The sequence below is a fragment of the Sminthopsis crassicaudata genome, chromosome 3, assembly GCF_048593235.1.
Source record: "Sminthopsis crassicaudata isolate SCR6 chromosome 3, ASM4859323v1, whole genome shotgun sequence".
Taxonomy (NCBI): Eukaryota; Metazoa; Chordata; class Mammalia; order Dasyuromorphia; family Dasyuridae; genus Sminthopsis; species Sminthopsis crassicaudata.
The window spans coordinates 579,611,251-579,631,190 of NC_133619.1; the positions used below are offsets into that span (position 1 = coordinate 579,611,251).

The 19,940-nt window shown below is 37.2% G+C and overlaps 1 protein-coding gene across 2 annotated transcripts in view; it reads right to left on the reverse strand.

Moving 5' to 3' along the window:
* Nucleotides 1-19,940, reverse strand: part of RNF121 (ring finger protein 121) — a 121,500-nt gene that overhangs the window by 4,428 nt on the left and 97,132 nt on the right. For both annotated transcript variants that reach the window (XM_074304939.1, XM_074304938.1), the window contains 2 exons: nucleotides 4,642-4,775; nucleotides 873-974 (listed from right to left, as the gene is read on the reverse strand). In XM_074304939.1, the coding sequence (XP_074161040.1) occupies nucleotides 873-974; nucleotides 4,642-4,775 (236 nt within the window). The remainder of the gene's footprint in view (nucleotides 1-872; nucleotides 975-4,641; nucleotides 4,776-19,940) is intronic.

Genomic DNA, 19,940 nt, shown 5'->3' on the forward strand with positions numbered 1-19,940 from the left:
GAAGAAATTATGGTATTGGGAAGGGATTAGACTCAAAGTCTTAGAAAAACAAATACAAATTCATGTTCTAGCTCAGTGGTCCTCAAACTTTTTAAATAGAGGCCAGTTCACTGTCCCTCAAGACTGTTGGAGGGCCGGACTATAGGAAAAACAAAAACTCTCTGTCTCCGCCCCTCAGCTCATTTGCCATAACCTGGCATAAACGTCCTCCATGGGCCGTAGTTTGAGAACCCTTGTTCTAGCTGAACAAGTGGACAAGTTTCAATAAGGTGGCCTAAGAATGTGTTGTCATTGGTAACTTGCTGAGGAGTCTGGGGAAAAGGAAGGTTAAAGGACAACAGAGCTCTGGTCCTGAAGCTTTCATGCCCAAGTTCAATAACAAGCAAGAGTCATGTTGGTACACAGACCTTAGCTGAGCCTGTGGGCAGCATCTCTTCCCACCCCGTCTGATCTTGCCTGAGTGGCTGAGATTCCCTCAAGTGGACCATGTGATAGATCCATTCCTCAGGAAGAGTTACCGGGAAAGAAGAATCAATACTGCTAGCTGGTTGGGGGAGGCTTGTAGTAAGAAGTCTGGGTAAGAGGTTAAGAAAGGAAAAAGGGGGAAAAAAAGAGGGAAAAAAAAAAAAAAAAGAAAGAAAGGAAAAAGTGGCAGATGCAGTGAGGGTGAGTATTGAAGAAAGTAATTTTGAGGGCCAGTGTGTGGGTCTGTTTTCACTAGCAAGAAGCCAAAGAATACTGAAAAGAAGCCAGCTTAATTCCAGACCAGGACACTCCATCGAAATGCTCCTTCTAAGCTCACCCCACACCTTTGTTGCCCAGCCTTCCCTTGGGAGGGAACCCATTGATCCAGACCAGGCCCAAAAGGATACGGATTACTGAACATCCGCTTGAGATCCACCTTTTCTTTGCAGTAGGGACATGTCTGCTTCTTTCCCACAATACACCATCCACGGATGCAGAACTCGTGAAATCTGAGAACATATGGTGGTTAAGAAAAACTAGTAGAGAGAAATGAGTTCATTCACCATAGCAAAACAAAACAAAAACCCCCAAACAAAAACCTTTGGAACAATTCAATTTATTGATCCCATGTCCCACCATGGTTTTGGCTCTGAGCCATCATGATACCTAGCTCCCAGCATTGGCTAGGAAGCCCCAGTAATCACTCTGAGGGAAGAGAGACATTTGAAAATGCCTTTTTTTCTCTCAAGTAGTCTACCTCAGTCTAAAGACTAAAGAGGGAATGTGCTAGGATCTACTTCAGCCTACCAATGTGAAATGAAGGCCCCACTTTCAAGATTTTTTATTTCTCAAATCAAAAACTCCACAGCTTTGTCTTGTCATCCAGGTTGGTGTCATCTCACTGATGGGAAATGAGGGGCTATGACAGCAACTGGTAGCTTTTTCCAACATATCAACTCCCACCCTTTACCTTGTCCAATGATTTCTGGAGGACTTTCACCCAGTGATCCTGCTCCTGCCCTCATGATCAGGACCAAACAGAATATGCCAAATTACTCTTCCTGTGATAATCCTTCAAATTTGAAGACTATTGTGTCCTGTTCTCCTCCCCTCCTCTCCACCCTCCTTAAGTCTTTTTTTCATCAGGCTAAACATTCTCAGTTCCTCCATTTCAATTTCCCATCTCAGTCACATTCTCATGAATGCTTTCCAGCTTGTCTATGACTTTCTTAAAATGAATACAATATTACTGATGTGTTTTTACCAGAGTATGGTAATTCCCTTGCTTGCTCTGGACACTAAGCCTCTCAATGCAACAAAGGAAATAGCTTTTATTGATGCCAAATCACACTCATACTAAACTTGTACAACACAAAAAACTCCACATCTCTCCCATTCTGTATTTGAGGTGATTTTCTTGAAAACAAAAGTAGAATTTTATATTTATACTTAATAAAACACAGAGAGGCAGAGTTGAATAAAGAAAGATCCTTGAAGCATTCCAGTAGAGACTAGCCTCCAAGTTAATGTAATAATTATTGTTTGGATCTGGTTTTTCAACCACTTTATGAAACCACACTATTTAAACAGTTTCAACTTGTCTATGAGGACAGAATGAGAAATTCTGCTTTGCTAAAAATCTAAGTATACCTTATCTTCACAATTCCTGTGTTTTAGTAATGCTGTCCAAAAAAAAAAAAAAAAAAAGGAAGTTTAATCTGAAATGAAACTTTTCCTTCATGAAACCACAAGAGTTATCATTCATTGTAGTTTCTATTTCTAAATGCCCACAAATCATTCCTTTAATGTTTTCTAAAATTACACCATGAATATAAGTAAAAGTCACTGGACACTATTTGTCCCACTTTTTGGCAAATGAGGACACTTGTCCTGTAGCAATCTTGTCATGATTCTCTAAAACCTTTCAAAGATCATTGATAGAATCTCAGTAATCATATCACTTCCTACCTAAATAGCCTACTGACTGGTAGTCTTGCTTCAAGGCTTTTATCTACTCCACTCCATCTTTCACTCTGTTGTCAAACTGATCTTTCTAAAGTACAAGTCTGATGATATTACACTGCCCCCTAGCACATACATACTTTGACTCCTTCAATTCCAGTGACTTTCTATCATCTCCAGAGCTCATATAAATTCTCTGGGTAGCTTTTAAAACCTCACAGAACTGGGCCTTTCCCCACCTTTCCAGTCTTCTATCTTCCTCCCTTCAAAGATTGTGAGTAGCCCTTCACTTCTTGCTATTCCTCAAACATGGCATTCCCATTTGCTGACTGGGCATTTTCTCAGGCTGTCTCCCATTTCTGGAATTCTGAACTTTTCACCTCCACCTCCTGGTCACCCAAGTTTCCTTAAAGTCCCAGCTAAAGTCCCACATTCTTCAGGAAGAATTTCCCTCAATTCCCCTAATCTAGTATCTTTCCTTCTGTGGATTTTCTCTATTTTATCTAAATTTTGCTTATGAATAGTTGTTTGCATGTTGGAAGCAAGGTTGCCTTTCTTTGTATTCCCAGCACTTCTGAGAAGTGTTAAGGAAGGATTTATTAAACACCTACTATGTGCCAGGCACTGTGCTAGGTATTTTACAAATATTCTGCCATTTGAACTTCATAATCTTTGGAAGTAGGTACTATCATTACTTCATTTTACAGTTGAAAAAGCCGAAGGTGAAAGGGGTTAAATGATTTGCCCAAGTTACACAGCTAAGGATCCAAGATTTGAATACCAGTCTTTCTGACTCTGGGCCCAGTACTCTACCACTTTGCTACCTAGCATTCTGTGGGAGCTGACTGATTAAGGTCAAATTGGCCTCCTTAAGTTTGGATATCAGGGGCAGCTAGGTGGCACAGTGGATAGAGCACCTTAAGCTGGTTAACCAGTTCAACAATTTTACTACCAATACTTTATATGTATGTGAACAAAAAGTTGAGGTGAGAAGCTTCATAAATGAAATTTCTTCTCTGACATTCTCTCCTATGAATTAGTGGTCCTCTTTTCTTTTATCCTTTTCCCAATGATACCAATTACTGCCTATCTATGGGGAAAGCTTTTCCCACCTTCTAAACCCTTTTCAGTTTAAAACTCTCTAGATCACAGTTTAAAGACTGCATATTTTAAAAGTAGCTTTTTTAAAGGTATATACTATTCCTGATCAAGAATCCATAGCCTTATTTGAAAATGTGGTTAAGAATTCCAAATCCTGCTCTTGGATGCCATCTTCTTAACTAGATAGCCATTTCCCAAATCTACCTTTCTCTTCTTAATCTCCTCCCTTCCCTTCATAGTAGTGATGAGAAGACCGTAAGGTCTTCATTTTTTTTCTTTGGTCTAGGGCTTCATAGTTCTTAGCAATGTTTCCCAGATTCCTTTTGGCAACTTTCCTCATCATGCTGAGACAACATTTGTCTTCATATTGATATTCTGAAATGTATGGCAATTACTGAGTTGGCCAAATTTCAATAACTTTCTGACCCTTCCCAGGTTCATGTCCAGGAAAGATAGCAGGCCACTTTACTATATGCTAGTATAGTCATCAAATAGACATCTTGGCACCTCTCAGGAAGTTGTCACCAACAACCACTACCACCACCACTTGTCTTTTTTCTCTCTGACGATGATCTCTCTGGCACCTTTGGATCCATATCACTGTTCCTTGAAGCACAAGAAGTTGCTTCTTCAGATGGTCCAGTTCTACCCATTACTGAAAAAAAAAAAAAACCTTAACTCTATTGCTTGGATTCTTGGTGGTCTTCCTTCTTTACTTCTCCTGTCATAGTTTTCTATTCTACAACCAGGTTAGAATTCCTTTGAATCTTGTCACATTTGCTGTCTTATTTGTCTCCTCCATGAAGGATTTCTTTCATTTTTCTTGGAACAATTCATTCCCATCAGAAGACTGTGAGCTATGTGAAGAAAGACAATGTTTTATCTAAACTATATATCTCCCTCAGTGCTGAGCATAAGACTGAATATTATTAGTGTTTAACAAATGCTTGCTGAATTTAACGGCCTGCTGTTCTCCTTCAATCCCCACTTGTAGCTAGCATGGATCAGAATTGCAGGCCTCAATTAGCCTGATGACATGGATACCACCCTTTCCTTCCTCCATAGCCAAAAAGGGCAGCCTGGTGGAAGGAGTGTGGACTCTAGGCAGGATACACATGGTTGCAGGACAGTCTGTATGTGTTCTCAATGATTCCTTCTTCATTGACATCTACGAAGATCTGCTGCCCGCATACTGCACAGACGCTGTCTGAGAGATGCTTGGTAGGCATCCCTGATGCACTGTAGAACTAGAGGTGAGAAAGAGACAGAGGGAAAAAAAGCAAGAATGAGTCTAAACTCCTTGTTTATGGCAGAACAAAACATGATCATTATCTTGTGAAAAGAATGCTGGAGTTGGAACTGGGAGATCTAAATTCATATTCAGTCATAGAATCATAGATTGAGGACTGGAAGGAGCCTTAGAGGTTATCTAGTTCAATACCCCCATTTAATTATGAGGAAATGGAACCCTAATATTTCATAGCTGTAAGCCTGTGAACACCATCAGTTTCCTCAATTGTAAAGAGAGGATAATAAGAGATATACTACACCTTCCTCCTTTACTTCTAGTTTTTTAGTCACTTACCCTAAGGCCTAAGGTGGTTCTGAGATAAATGCTTTAGAAAACCTTAAAGTACTAGAAAAAATGTGAGCTATTATTACTATTTTAAGCAATAACATGGGTTGATAATGGTTGCTGACATTAAATCTGTCAATAGAGAAGAAAGCAGTATGATGAACCGGGATTCAGAAAAACTGGCTCTGTTGGCAGTGGACTTTAAGAAAGTCTCATTTAGGCCTCAATCTCCTTTTCCATAAAGAGAGAAGGGTAGATTAGACTATCTCCAAGTATTTTTTCCAGCTCTTGACTTCTATGGTTCTATGACATTTTAAATAGATGGAACAGTCCTCCCCTTTCCTGATTCCCAAGGGTTCATGAGGAGGTGAAAAGACATTTTGTGAAAAGCTGGGAACTCCTTGGGAAAACAATGCTATCTCAGCATCAGTACTAAATTTCCTTATTTTTTTATCTATCCTTGCAGTGAGGGAAGGATATGGGATCAAGGATTAAGTAGATAAGGAAATCATGACTGAAATACAACCAAGACTACTACTGTACTTGGCTCTGGTTTTGATGGTCCCTGGGTATTTCTTTAAAAGGAGAAAACAATATAGACCTACCAATAGGGTCCCAGATTTCCTGTTCAAAACAGAGACCACCAATAAAAACAACAGCAACCACCCTTTACATCTGTATAACTCCTTACCATTTACAAAGTACTTTCGCATTCATTATCTGGCTAGCTGTGTGATCTTGGGCAAGTCACTTCCCCATTCTAGGCTTCACTTTCCCCATCTGTAAAATGAGGTTAATTGGATTAGATGATCTCTAAGGTCCCTTCCAGCTCTAACTTGTGAAGTGGATAGTTTTACCTGAAAGTCCTGTCAACACCACAAACTGAACATGTCCACACTGAACTGATCAGCTTCTTTTCTTGAACTTAGTCCGCTGCCTCCCAACCCCCTAGTTCTATAAAGGATGTCACTATTGTCTCAGACCCCCAGATTAAAACCCAGGTCATCTTTAACCATCCTTTTCCTGGAACATACAATGAGAAAACAAATCCTATTAATTCTGTCTTCTCAATATCTCTCATATCTGAACCTTTCCCAACCCATTTACATTGCAAATGACTATTATAACAATCTAATTGGTCTGTATGTCTTAAATTCACATAGCTGCATTAATGAACTTCCTAATGAACTGTACAGATCAAGTTGTTCTTTTGCCCCAGAATCTTCAGTGGCTTTGCCTTTCCTATCTAAGGTCCTCTGATTCTGACTCACTTTTCCAGCTTTATCAAATCCCCTGCCATCCATTTTAATTCTAGTCCAAAGGGATAACTTCCATATCTATGCCTTTGTTCATGATGTTTAATATACATAGGATGATGTTTTCTATCTATTCTGTCTGCTGAATACCATTCATTGTATGAAGCTTTTCCTTTTCCTTGGTCACCATCCCCCAGCTAAAAGTGATCACCAAATCCTCAAACTTCTAAATTGTTTTGCATGGTCATTGCATGAAACTGATTGTTTTGAACCTAATAATTAATCTCATTAGGTTTAGTCCCAATGTTCTATCCTAATCCAGGTCTGTTTGGATCATGACAATAGATTCAATTCTTTAAGATGGTTTTGAGTATAGGCTCTGCCACTACTCATATATTCACTTATCTGTAATGGAAAGAAATACCTGCCAAATATCCCCTAACTTTTCTCACTATTCTCAGTTCAATTTAGCAAATGTTTAATTGCTTATAAAGGATGTGTAGTGACTTGTTATGTATATACAGTAATAATCATAGAAAGAGAAAGAAAAAAAATGTAAGTATGCAAGCAAAAGGGCATGCATACATAGGTCTTACTCTCAAGGAGCTTACAATCTAAAGAGAAGCAGACAAATCACTGACAAAAGAAAAAACTTCAAAGGATCACTTTGGATTCAAAAACAGTTGTTAATTATTTAAGTTTGTAAAGCTCTGTAATATAAAGATGAAAGTGACATGCCCTTGGGCTAAGGAATTTATAGTCTAATTGGGAGGAGTGGGGAGATGAGACTATAATATGCAGATAAATATTTACAAAGTAGACCATGATAAGGACAAGAGCTGTTACACATCTTCTCAAATCAAGGTTGGATGTTAGGTATTTTGAGAAGAAATTCTTTTTAAAATATATATTAAACTAGATGGTCACAAAAGTGTTTTGAAAATATTAACTTTTAAAAAAACTAGTCTGTCTGGAACCATTTCTATAGGGGCACTGGGGAGAGAGCAATGTAAGCCAGTAATGCCCATTCCAAAGAAGAATCCACAGAAAGGAAATGTGTCCTATTCACCAATCAATTGTGGATTCTACCAAAGTCATAAAGAGGCTTATTTTCTTGGGGTGTTGGAGGGTTTATCCTGGGAAGTATTTTAGAATCTGAGAGCATAAAGGGAAATAGCATTGATATAGTTCCAAGGGAAAATCCCTTAGAATCTCCCAGCCCCAAATCTAAAACTAGCATCACTTTAGAATACAGGGGGAAACACTGGATTTTCCAATAGGATGGGAGCCAGGTTTATTGAATTTAAGTCCAATTTGACTTGTTCATGATACCAAGTTCTCCAGATTAAAACTGCTATTTTCCTTCTCAAATTGTTCACAACTAAAAAAAATTGCTCTAACACCCCCTGTATACCTACATCCTTCCTTACTAAACTGCAAACTCATCAAAGGCAGAAACTGTCACTTGTAAATTTTTCATCTCTAGTGTCACATGAGGAACACACTGCCTGTTGTAGACACTAATGAGTCTTATAAGCTGAAATGAATTCTAGTCCTAATGATGACACTAACTCTCTTCTGTGTGATACTTGTGCTCTCTGGACCCTGGATTCATCATTAAAATGAAGATGATCTTTAAGGTGCCTTTAATCTCTATAGCACAGTGACATTTCATTATTATAAGAACAAGACGATCAGAAGAGGCTATGAAGAATTGGTCATTGGCCAAAAGATAGATATGGCAGGATAGAGTTTCCGCTAGAAATATCTTCCATCTCCTAAAAGAGAAGTGATGGACTAAATATGAAGACATTTTTGGCTTTGATGTGGAAATCAATTCTGCTTGACTATGCACTTTTTTTTTCTTTCACTAGCAAAGGAGATAATGGAAGTGGGAGAGAAAAAATAGAATTTGATGTGGGGAAAAAAAAAAAAGGAACTAATCATAGCTAAGCCCTAGTTAATGCTGTGTTTTCAGGTGGGACAAAAGAAAAACAATAAATTCTTTCCATTTTTACAAAGAGCTTTCAGGAATAAATTCAGAGAAGGAGCAGGTCTCCTTTACCTTATCAAAGGGAAAGAGGAAATGCAAGAACTTTATAGAGAGAAACATGGCACCAGAGGTTTTAGAACAGGAAAGACCTTAAAGACTATCTAGTTCATGATGCTGAGTGAAAGGAGCAGAACCAGGAGATCATTATACACTTCAACAATGTACTGTTGAAGATGTATTCTGATTGATCTAATTCAGTTCCAGTTGATCAATGATGGACAGAATCAGCTACACCCAGAGAAGGAACACTGGGAATTGAGTATAAACTGTTCGCACTATTGTCTTTCTTCCTTTACTTTTACCTTCTGAATCCAATTCTTCCTGTGCAACAAGAAATTCGATTTTGCACACATATATTGTATCTAGGATATACAAGAACACATTTAACATGTATGGATGTATTGCCTGTCATCTAGGGGAGGGGGTAGAGGGAAGGAGGGGAAGATTCGGAACAGAAGTGAGTACAAGGGAGAATGTTGTAAAAAAATTATAATTACAAAATTAATTAAGAAAAAAAAAAAAAAAAAGACTATCTAGTTCAACCCCTTCATTTTGTAAAGGTAGTAGTACAGGTGGCTTTTAATATTACAAATTTTATAACAAACCTAAAATATTTGTCAATGTATATTTTTAGACATTATCTCACAAAATTATTATTTTAATATTTATCTCTTTTCACAGAATTTTAGTTCTGTATGGGACCTTAGGAAATAGCTTTTCTCCTTAAACTCCCTTATTTTGCAGATGACAAAACTGAGACCTACAGAGGAGGAATGGTTTGATCAGAATCACACTCCAGTATTGGAATATAGAATTACAGAATCTCAGAGATGAATGGGATCTGAGAGATAATTTAATTTTACTACTTCTTCAACAGAGCCCTGCTCTAACAAGATTTTATATTTATATTTGAAACAGGACTATCTTATCTATGCCTTCACCAAGAGATAAGAGAAGCAAGATGACCTACAATTTCATGAAGATAAATAGCAGAACTTCTGACTTGAAATCCAGTGCCCCTTTTATGTAACCAATGATTTCTAATCCCTGCAGATTAGCAACCAAACCCCACTCTACATTTCTCACCACCTGATTCCTTATTCCATTCCCCTCAACCCATCTACCCCAAAATCTCAACCAATGCTTCCACTGTGCCCTCTGGAATGCCTGTTATATTGGCAACAAACTTAATTTCTTCTTAGATCTTTTCCTTTCCCATTCCTTCAATCTTCTGGCTCTGAGACTGGCTTCCCCTGATGACATAATCTTCCTGGTCACCCTTTCCAGCTCCAGTTACACTCGTTTCTTTTGGTTTAGTGGTTGGGGTATAAAAGTAAACAAAAGTTTACTCCCAATCACCAATTCCAGGTTCTCCCCTTACCACCATTACTCAACAACTTCTTCTTCTTTAAAGTCCACACAACCAACATCTTCTATCCAAATAAAATTCGGGTAGCTTTTGTATTTCCTGTATATTTTCAATATACTTCCAGAATATTTATAATATTTTTCTCTTCCCCAACTCTGACTTCTTGCTAGGGACTTTAACATATATATTGATACTCTCTCAAATGTTCTAACCTCCCAGCTCCTCAGCCTATTTCACCTCTGATGAACTATTCATCTAACCCACTTCAGCTGTATACAAAGATGGTCATTTCCTTGATCTTTTCAGCACTCATAAATGCATAATCTCAATGTTCAAGAACTTTGAAATTCCCTTATTTGAGCTCAAGTAAGTGGATTTCCAACTCTCCCTCTACCTATCTATACTAAACCTCACTTTTCACACCGTGATGTCCAATCTCTAGATCTCAGTTCTCTCCTAGCCCATCATATCTGCATCAGCTACTTCTCTTTTCTCCATATTAAACCCTTGGTGGAACAGTTCAAGTTCATGTTGTCCTCTTCTCAAATCCCTTGACTCTTTGGCATATCACTGATTGTGCCCAGACAACTTCCAGCATTGGATCACTTTCAACATGTCTTTCCTTCCCTAAGAAGTCTTCACTAAACAAAAAAAAAAAAAAAAAAAAAAAGGGGGGGGGGAAGTAGAGGAAATGATAAACCATTCTAACTGGGTTCACTATAAATTTATGCTACATAACCAAATACATATGAGCTAAACGGTTTTTTATTATTATTAAAACTTTATTTTCAAAACATATACATAATTTTCTTTTTTTAAATAATTAAAGCTTTTTATTTTAAAAACATATGTATAGATAATTTCACCATTCACCCCTGCAAAACCTGGTGTTCCAAATTTTTTCCTTACTTTGTCCCCATTCCCTCCCCTAGATGGCAAGCAATCCAATATATGCTAAACATGTATATTTTCACAATTATCATGCTACACAAGAAAAATCAGATCAAAAAGAAAAAAAATGAATGCAAGCAAACAACAACAACAACAAAAGTTAAAATACTATGTTGTGAGCCACACAGTCTCTACAATTTTCTGAGTATAGATAGATCTTTTCATCACAAGACCATTGGAAGTGGCCTGAATCATCTCAGTGCTGAAAAGTTATGTCCATCAGAATTGATCATCATATAATCTTGCTGTTGTTGTGACCAATGATCTCCTGGTTCTGCTCATTTCACTTAACATCAGTTCATGTAAGTCTCTCCAGGCCTTTCTGAAATCATCCTGCTGGTTGTTTTTTTTTTACATTACAATAATATTCCATAACATTCATATACCATAACATGTTCAGCCATTCTCTAATTGATGGGCATCCATTCAGTTACCAGTTTCTAGCCACTACAAAAAGGGCTGCCACAAATATTTTTGTACATGTGGGTTCTTTCCCCTGTTTTATGATCTCTTTGGGATACAAGCACTGCTGGATCAAAGGGTATGCAGTTTGACACAGTTCTAAACTGCTCTCCAGAACAGCTGGATGAATTCACAACTCCACCAACAATGTATTAATGTCCCAGTTTTCCCACATTCCCTCCGAGATTCATCATTATCTTTTCCTGTCACCTTAGCCAATTTAAGAGGTGTGTAGCAGTACCTCTAATTGAACTAAACTTAATAAGATACAGGGTAGAAACACTGTAAACCTTAAAATTTTATGTAAATGATTATTATTATTACTAATAATAATAAAATTCCAGAGTGCTAAAAAGTATTATCTCTATTACAAAGAAGAGGCAACTAAATATTAGAGAGATTTAAGTGACTTGCCAATGGATCACATATTAGTGTTAGTGGAAGAACAGAATGTAGTCTCTCCTAGGTTCAGTGTTCTATTACACTACAATGTTCCCATTACACTTCTAGTAGTATTAGCTTTGGACTAGAATATGTTAAGAAAAAGAACTAAAAGAATTGGATCAGTGATAGAAGGAAGAGGTTAAAAAGAAAAAAAAAATCAGACAACTCCTCTGACATTTCATGACAGCCCATGACTACTAACCATCTTAAAGAGTGTTTTTAAGCTTTTTGTAACTTTATCCCTTTGTTTGTTATTTCAAATACTTATCTGCATCCCATGCACGACAGTTATACTGTTTAGAGAAGCTCAACTTATTTCAAAAAACAGCAGGGGGGGAGAGAGGGAAAGAAAGGACAAATAACCTGAATAGGACACAGATCAGCCCAGACTATGCTTCCTATCCCATTCAGTAGTCCACCCAGACCACTTTGCCAACTTTTTGCTGCTACTTGCATATAGCTCCAATCCCTGAGTTTCTCGTTCCAACTCTTGTACTGGCTAGAGCAGTAAAATCAATTGCATCATTGTTTTTGAAAAGTGTAAAACAATTGACTACTCCATGCATCAACTTATCATTCCTATAACTTCACAGAACAAAATGCCTCTTTCTGCCTACACAGTCTCCTACTGGATCTCATCTGAATGTAAGTACCTTGGAGATAGGGACTGTCTTACTTTATGTCTTTACATTTTCGTTGCTTAGCACAATGACTAACATATATAAGCTTAAAAAAATTTTTTTTTTCTTCCCCACTTTTTTGTTCCATGTAGGGAATGTTCACAAAGTAAGCAGGATGCTCATGGCATTAATATCAATGATCAAACATTAAACCTCTCTGGGGAAAGGGAATAAACAATTTATATAGTACCTACAGAGTTCCAGGTACTGTCTTAAGTAAATATTTCATTTGATCTTCACAACAACTCTCTAAGGAAGGTACTATTATTATTCTTATTTTGCCATTGGGGAAACAGAGGCAAACAGGTTAAGTGATTTGTCCAAGGCTACACAAAAAGTTAAGTATGTTAGCCACATTTGAACCTAAGTTTTCCTGAATTCAGGTTCAGCACTCTCTGGTGCTCAGACACAGCAGTCCATTCCGTAAGTTCACCTGCCAGAAAGGCTGAGGCTGGCCTATGTCTTAAGCTGTAAAAGTCCTGTTGCTCAAGCATCCACACTAATGGCATAAAAAATAATGAGTCAGTGGAGGAAGGGAGGGTGGCTGCCAGCTTGCTTAAGGAGGAGGAAATGACTAAAGCAGGAAGTGGAGAAGCCAAAGTTTTTGTGCCAAATAGAAGATCAGGCTTGTCACTAGATAAAGACTACACTTCCGAGGTGAGATAGCAAAACCTAGTGTTTTAGAATTAATTAATGAAAAGGGTGAAGAAGTATCTCTGCAGGTTTCATGCCTAGTAAATAGAAGTAGCCCCAGATGGCAATGCCCATTTGAGCATTTCTCAGAGTTTTATATGATGACATGTGTGAAAGGGTGAAAGAAAAGATCTATTTTTCTAGGCATTTCTCAAAAAGTACAATGGACAGCCCACCAGGTTTGTCCCTTCCCCCTCCCCCACTCTAGGTTCTGCTATTTTCCCATTTTAACTGGCACTAGCAGAATTCTGTCCCAGACACACATCATTCATTCAATAAATATTTACTACTATGTGCAATCACTATTCTAGTAATTGGGAATCCCAAGTTGAATAACTTGTCTTTTTTCTTTCTCAAAAGTATTTTATTTTTCCAAATAGAAGTAAAGATAGTTTTTAACATTCATTTCTGAAAGATTTTGTGTTCCAAATCTTCTTTCCTTCTCTCCCCTCCACTCTCTTCCCTTAGACTGAAAGTAATCTGATACAAGTTACACATGTACAATCCTCTTAATCCTCTCTGGGGGAAGGGAATAAATATTTATATAGTACCAAAATGCCAGATACTGTCTTAATGCCAGATATTATTTCCATATTTATTATGTTGTTAAAAAAAAATTAGACCAAATTAAAAAAATAAAACAAAACAAAAACAAAAACATACAAGAAAGAAAGAAGAAACAACCCCACTCCCCAAAAAGGTGTAAATAATACTATGCTCTGATCCATATTCAGCCTCCTCTCTCTGGATACGGATGGCATTCTCCATCTACTGGAACTGTCTTGGATTTCTATATTTCTGAGAAGAGCTAAGTCTATCATGGTTGATTATCACATAATCTTGCTGGTACTGTGTACAATGTTCTTCAGTTTACTTCATCCTGAATCACTTCATGTAAGTCTTTCAAGCTTTTCTGAAATCAGCCTGTTCATCATTTCTTATACAACAATAATATTCTATTACATTCATATAATGTATTTGCCATTCTGACATTGATGGGCATCCATTCAATTTCCTTGTCATTACAAAAAGAGCTGCTCTTTCAAAACAATAAAACATATAGCTTGACCCTGTTGAGCTTACAAACAAGGAAGAAAAAAGACCTTGGTCTGGTCAGAAAAAAGCTGGCCTTCTCCAGGAAGGTAAGCAATTAGCTTGGCTTACGGCTCAGATCTATGCATCTAGGAAGCAAGCTGTTCTAGTCTCCTAAAGCCCATACTAATTTTCTTGGTCGTCTGTACTTCCTACATGTGGCACTCATTGGGGACTTTGCAAACATTTCACTATATTTAATATGAATGCTTCTCAGAGGCTGCCAAGGCTCAAGACTATTTAGGGAAGTATAGTAGGGTGTTAAGGGGCGGGTCAGTTCTCCAAAAGCCCCAACAGCTGTGAATCATAACACTCCTGAAGGAATTGCAAATCAGCCTTTACTGACCCAGAAGTTGCTTGTGGATTGGGAATGAAATAAATCATAGGCAAGAGGGAAGAGGAGAGGGGTCACAGAATGCAACTGCCTTTCAGTCTCCTGATATTGTCATCATCCTTTCACATGAAAGGATCTGTTTTGCTTGTCAGAATTAGATCCCCAAAAGGCACTATCAGGTGGTTCCCCTAACAAATGGCACCCAATGTGGGACATAAAAAACAAAGAAGCAGCAACATTTGAGAGCTGTTCATAATTGGAAAGTTCCTTCAGTAGCCCATGGAGAAGGAAAGGGAGAAGAGACCCTGATAAGATTTTTTTCAGTTGTGGTAATTAAACGGGCCAACACATCAAAGGCTCAATCCAGGAAACTGATGAGGGTCTTATGAAAAATGCCTACTCTAGGGGCAACTAGGTAATACAGTAGATAGCGCACCGGTCCTAAAGTCAGGAGGACCTGAGTTCAAATTTGATCTCAGGCACTTAACACTTTCTAGCTGTGTGACCCTGGGCAAGTCACTTAACCCCAATTGCCTCAGCAAAAAAAAAAAAAAAAAAAAGAAAAGAAAAGAAAAATCACACTGGGTAATTTTTTCCCATAGCAGAACATGTTTCTGAACTATTTTGAGGTCCACATGTACATAGTCTCAGCTGGTCAAGTAATTTCCTATGTCTTTCTGTGTCACCAAGCTCAGTAAGTTAATGACTGCCAAAACTTGAGGCCTCAGCCTTATTTGCTATGCCTTTAAGAAGGCTCTTTCCTTTATATTCATGACCTAGCAAATTCTCCATTCATTTAATACACTTTTGCTAAGTGCATAATGTTTGCTGAATGAATGAAAAGACTTCTAGGAGTAGATTGTAAAGATAGCCACTTACTACCTTGGACAAGTCATTTAATGTCTACATGCTTTAATTCGGTACTTATAAAATGATGGGGTCCCTTCTTGTGCTAAAGCTATGATCCTATGAATACATGATCCCAAACACTCCTAAGGTAGTAAACTTCAGTTTTTAATAATGTTGTAATCAACGCTATTGACTCTGTAACGTCTTCTGGACAATCTCCATTTTCTCTACTTCCATTACTTTCCACTACTCAGCCCTGCTCATTTCACCTGGACTATTATAATATTCTCTCCAAACACCTGTCAATCAATCATGCATATGCTGCTAAAAAAAAACAAAACAAAAAAAAAAAAACAAAACACAAAACAATAGGGCTCTAGTCACCTATCATTTCCTATCTCATGGAATCATTTACTAAGAATATGAAGGGGTCTCAGTGGTCATCTAGCTCAACCTCTACATGAAAGAAATTCTCATTTTACCTGACAAGTAGTTATCTGGCACCTTTTGAGGACACCCAGTGAACTTTTGGATTCTAATTGTAAGGAAATCATTCCTGATGTCAAACCTAAATCTGCTTTTCTGGAACTTCCCTCTCCAAGAAATCTAATCCCTTGTCTAAAGCAGGTCCTCCCTGACAATGGCTGCCATATCAATGGTACTGCTGATTCATAAGGAATTTACAATTCATTAAAATCCTTAGATTGTTTTCAGAACTGTTACCTTACTATACTTTCCCATCTTATTGTTGTAAAGCTGATTTTTTGTACACTTATCCAATGACTAACTTGTGAAGATCTTTTGGATTCTGATTCACCCATTCACTATTAGCTATCCCTCCCACCTTGGAAATTCAATGAAGGATTCTGAGGAGGAACAATCAAAGAGTTAAGAAAGGAATGATAGTAGGGATGGATGGATCAAGTGAGGGTTTTTTTGAGGATGAGAAGAGGAATAACTTCAATTTTTCCCTGAAATAAAGTGCATTTCTCAGCTGAGAGTGGGATTAAAAGAAGCTATAGACATGAAAATATTTTGAAAAGCTACTATGATGAATGGGATAATGAATTAATTAGGAAAGAATAACAAAAATTGCCTTGCTACAATGGGGGTCCAGTTAAGATTATAGTCAAATTCACTGGTCTAGAATTTGCAGATTACTTACTTTGTGCCCTGCCCTTCTTTCCTGAGTGTGTGAAAATCCAGACATTTCCCCTTCTCTAATTTTATTTTTTAGTACTTCTCCTTTTACTCAGACCTTTCAAATACCACTGACAGTAAGTCAGCATAATATTTGCCTGTCCTTTCAGGACCCAAGGATATATGTACCTCATTTAGACCGGGTAATGCCAATTCATTAAGAGAAGTTAGTTGCTCTCTTGCTATCTCTTTATTTATTTTGGGTTTTGAATCACCATCAGTTATTTTTGTTTTGCACAAAGGACATTATTCTTTGCAGAGAAAACAGAAATAAAAACAAAACTGAGCAACAATTTTTTTCCCTGGGTTGTCAGTTATCTTCATTTCAACTCCTATCCTTTTTATTCCAATTTAATTTAAAATAAATTATTTTTGTCATCTTTAGTGTCCCTTGACAGTCTCAGTTCATCTGAATTTTAGTCTCACCTACCCCTAAACTAATTTCACAGATGCCTTCCCCCACTATCTCTTATTTCACCCTTGCCTCATGAAGTGGCCCTGCTTTTGCCAAGGAAAATCTCTCTATCTGCAGAAGTGATCTAATTTCACCCTGTCTTCTCCAGAAGATGGCCCTTCTATCATCTTTTTTCTTTTATTTATCTTCAGTTTCTCCTTATCAATTGTCTGTTTTCTTCCTGCCTATTTTTACAGGGTTGTTACAAGCTCTTTTACAGTCATATATCAGTTGGTCTTGTGTCCATCTTAAGTTTATTTATTTATTTTTTTATTTACCAGATATATGCATGGGTAATTTTACAGCATTGACAATTGCCAAACCTTTTGTTCCAATTTTTCCCCTCCTCCCCCCACCCCCATGGAAGGTTGACCAATACATGTTAAATATGTTAAAGTATAAATTAAATACAATATATGTAAGTATAAACCAAGGTTATTTAATGATCCAGTTCTATAACTGAACTATTCAGTTCTATCAATAACTACATTTACCTCTTCAGACAAATTTAATTTTTCCTCTTAATTTAAATTGCCTAATTTGAATTCTTTTGAGCCCTCAGAATTTTATTTTTCATCATTTCCTATCCTTAGACTGATGTTCCTTGAAACATTTACTCCATGGGATCTTATTTTTCTCCTGAACTCTGTGAAATGTGCTTTCCCAAAGTCTAGCATGAAGTGGTCATTTCCTCTCAAGGTCCCCATCATTTCTACAACCCCATCCACCAACTTCTCTCTTAAGAATGAAGTCCAGAAGAGAATTTCCCCTTTTCAGTGTAAGAGACCAAGTAATTACCAATACGGCAAGATTTGGAAGTTATTGTCTACTCAGCTTTCTATAGATGTCTGGAGCATGGAAATGACCTGTCATTACTCTATGCCATTCTTTTTGTGTAGGTGACTGTAGTGTACCCCAATAATTGAAACTCTTTTTGTTTCTCAAATGCTTGACACCTTACTCTATATTCATATGAGTATACTTTCTTAACATTTAATCCTATATCACTACATTTTCCATCACCGATTTTTTTTTTTAAATAAAAGTATATCCAGGTAGAGTCATAGGCCACTCAAAGGTTTCATACTACCAAATCTCAGTAATAAACATGAAGTCCAATTTGTCTCATTAGACTAGAGATTCTTAAGGATTTCTGACAGTAATACTATAAAGAAAAACAACTATGAAAGAAAACTCTAATCAATGCATGACTGATTAAATTTCTATAGAAACAAGGTATGAAAAGACATACCCCTTGTATATTTCACTGTTATGGATTTAATTTGTTTTAACTCTGCTTCTTTGTTAAAAGACTAGATTCTTCTATTTTTGTTTTTCTTCCCAGGTTATTTTTACCTTCTGAATCCAATTCTTCCTTTGCAACAACAACAACACAATTCGGTTCTGCACATATATATTGTATCTAGGATATACTATAACATATTTAATATGTATGGGAATACCTGCCATCTAGGGGAGGGGGTGGAGGGAAGGAAGGGAAAATTCGGAACAGAAGGGAGTACAAGGGATAATGTAAAACATTACCTATGCAATATGTACTGTCAAAAATGTTATAACTATAAAATTAATCAAAAAACAAAAAAACAAAACAAAAAAACAAACCTCAAACATTCACAGATCATAGCCTTTTTAAAAACTCTCATTTTAGAAGCTTTAGTTTCTTATATCTGTTACTCTGAATTTTGAGCATTTGCCCAGAAATCCTGAGGTTCTTCCTCTCCCAGATTTAAAAAAAAAAAAAAAAAATTCTTTGCTTTAATTGCTACCTAACCTTAAACACTGAATGGGTATAGCCTCTGTCAATGAGACCTGTTGAAGAATTTAGCTTAAAAAGGCCAAGGTCTCCCATTTCATCCCAGGCCATTGGACCCAGATGGCTTTGGAGGGGAAAATGAGGCAGCTGACCTTGCACAGCCCTCCCTCACCTAAATCCAATTCACTTACATTACCTCCCTGATGACTGTCCTTTGTTTTTGAAGGGGAACAAGACAACAACCCAATACTGTGGATTTTATTACTGATTTGTTTCTTGGATTTTGTTTCCTGTGAATTTTTGAGTACACCAGCACTACTCGTGTGTGTGTGTGTGTGGGGTGGTGTGTGTGTGGGGGGGTGTGTGTGTGTGTGTGTGTGTGTGGCTATTCTCTATAGTACCTACTTGGAGGACATGCATGGGAAGTATTCTCCTTCCCTCATTTTTTGAATTTCTTATCAAAGTCAAATTCCACTCCAACTCAAACTGTTTGCCATCTATTCTATGCTTCTACCCTACCCTACCTTCTTCACATTCTCTACCTATTGAAATTATACTCTTTTAACAAAATCTACAGCAGATATTACCCATCCATTCTATATGAAGCTTTCTTTTCAATTACCCAGTCCAAAGTAATCTCTTCTTCCTCAGATTTCCAAAAACACTTTGGACCTATTCTATACACTCACCCTAATTCAGCTTTTGTGATAGTGATTTATGTACATTTTAAATTATATTTTACTTTATATTATAGCTATTTATGTACATATCATGGGAAGTAGTATAGTAAACTCAAGATCTTGAGTTCAAATCCTAGATTGGCTACTTAACACCCATGTGACTGTGGTCCTGTTTCTTATCTATAAAATAAGGGGATTAGGCTAGACAATGTCTAAGATCAGATTTCTAGATCTTATGATCCTAGTCTTCCTCCTAGACAATAAGCTCCATGAGGGCAAGGATTGGACTAATAAGTGTATTCTCCACATTGAATACAAGCACAGGGCTTTGTGCAAAGTTCATTACTTTTTAAAGTGAACTATCATCAGAGCAGCTCCAAATTCTTCCTCTAGAAGAATCATAGAGAATAGAATATGAAAACTTGGTGGAATTTTGAGGCTATCTAATTCAACTCTACTCCACAGAGGAAGAAACTAAGGTCAAAAAAGTAGGAGAGACTTGCCTAAGATCATTCATCTTTACTAATTAGAAAGAATCACAAAAT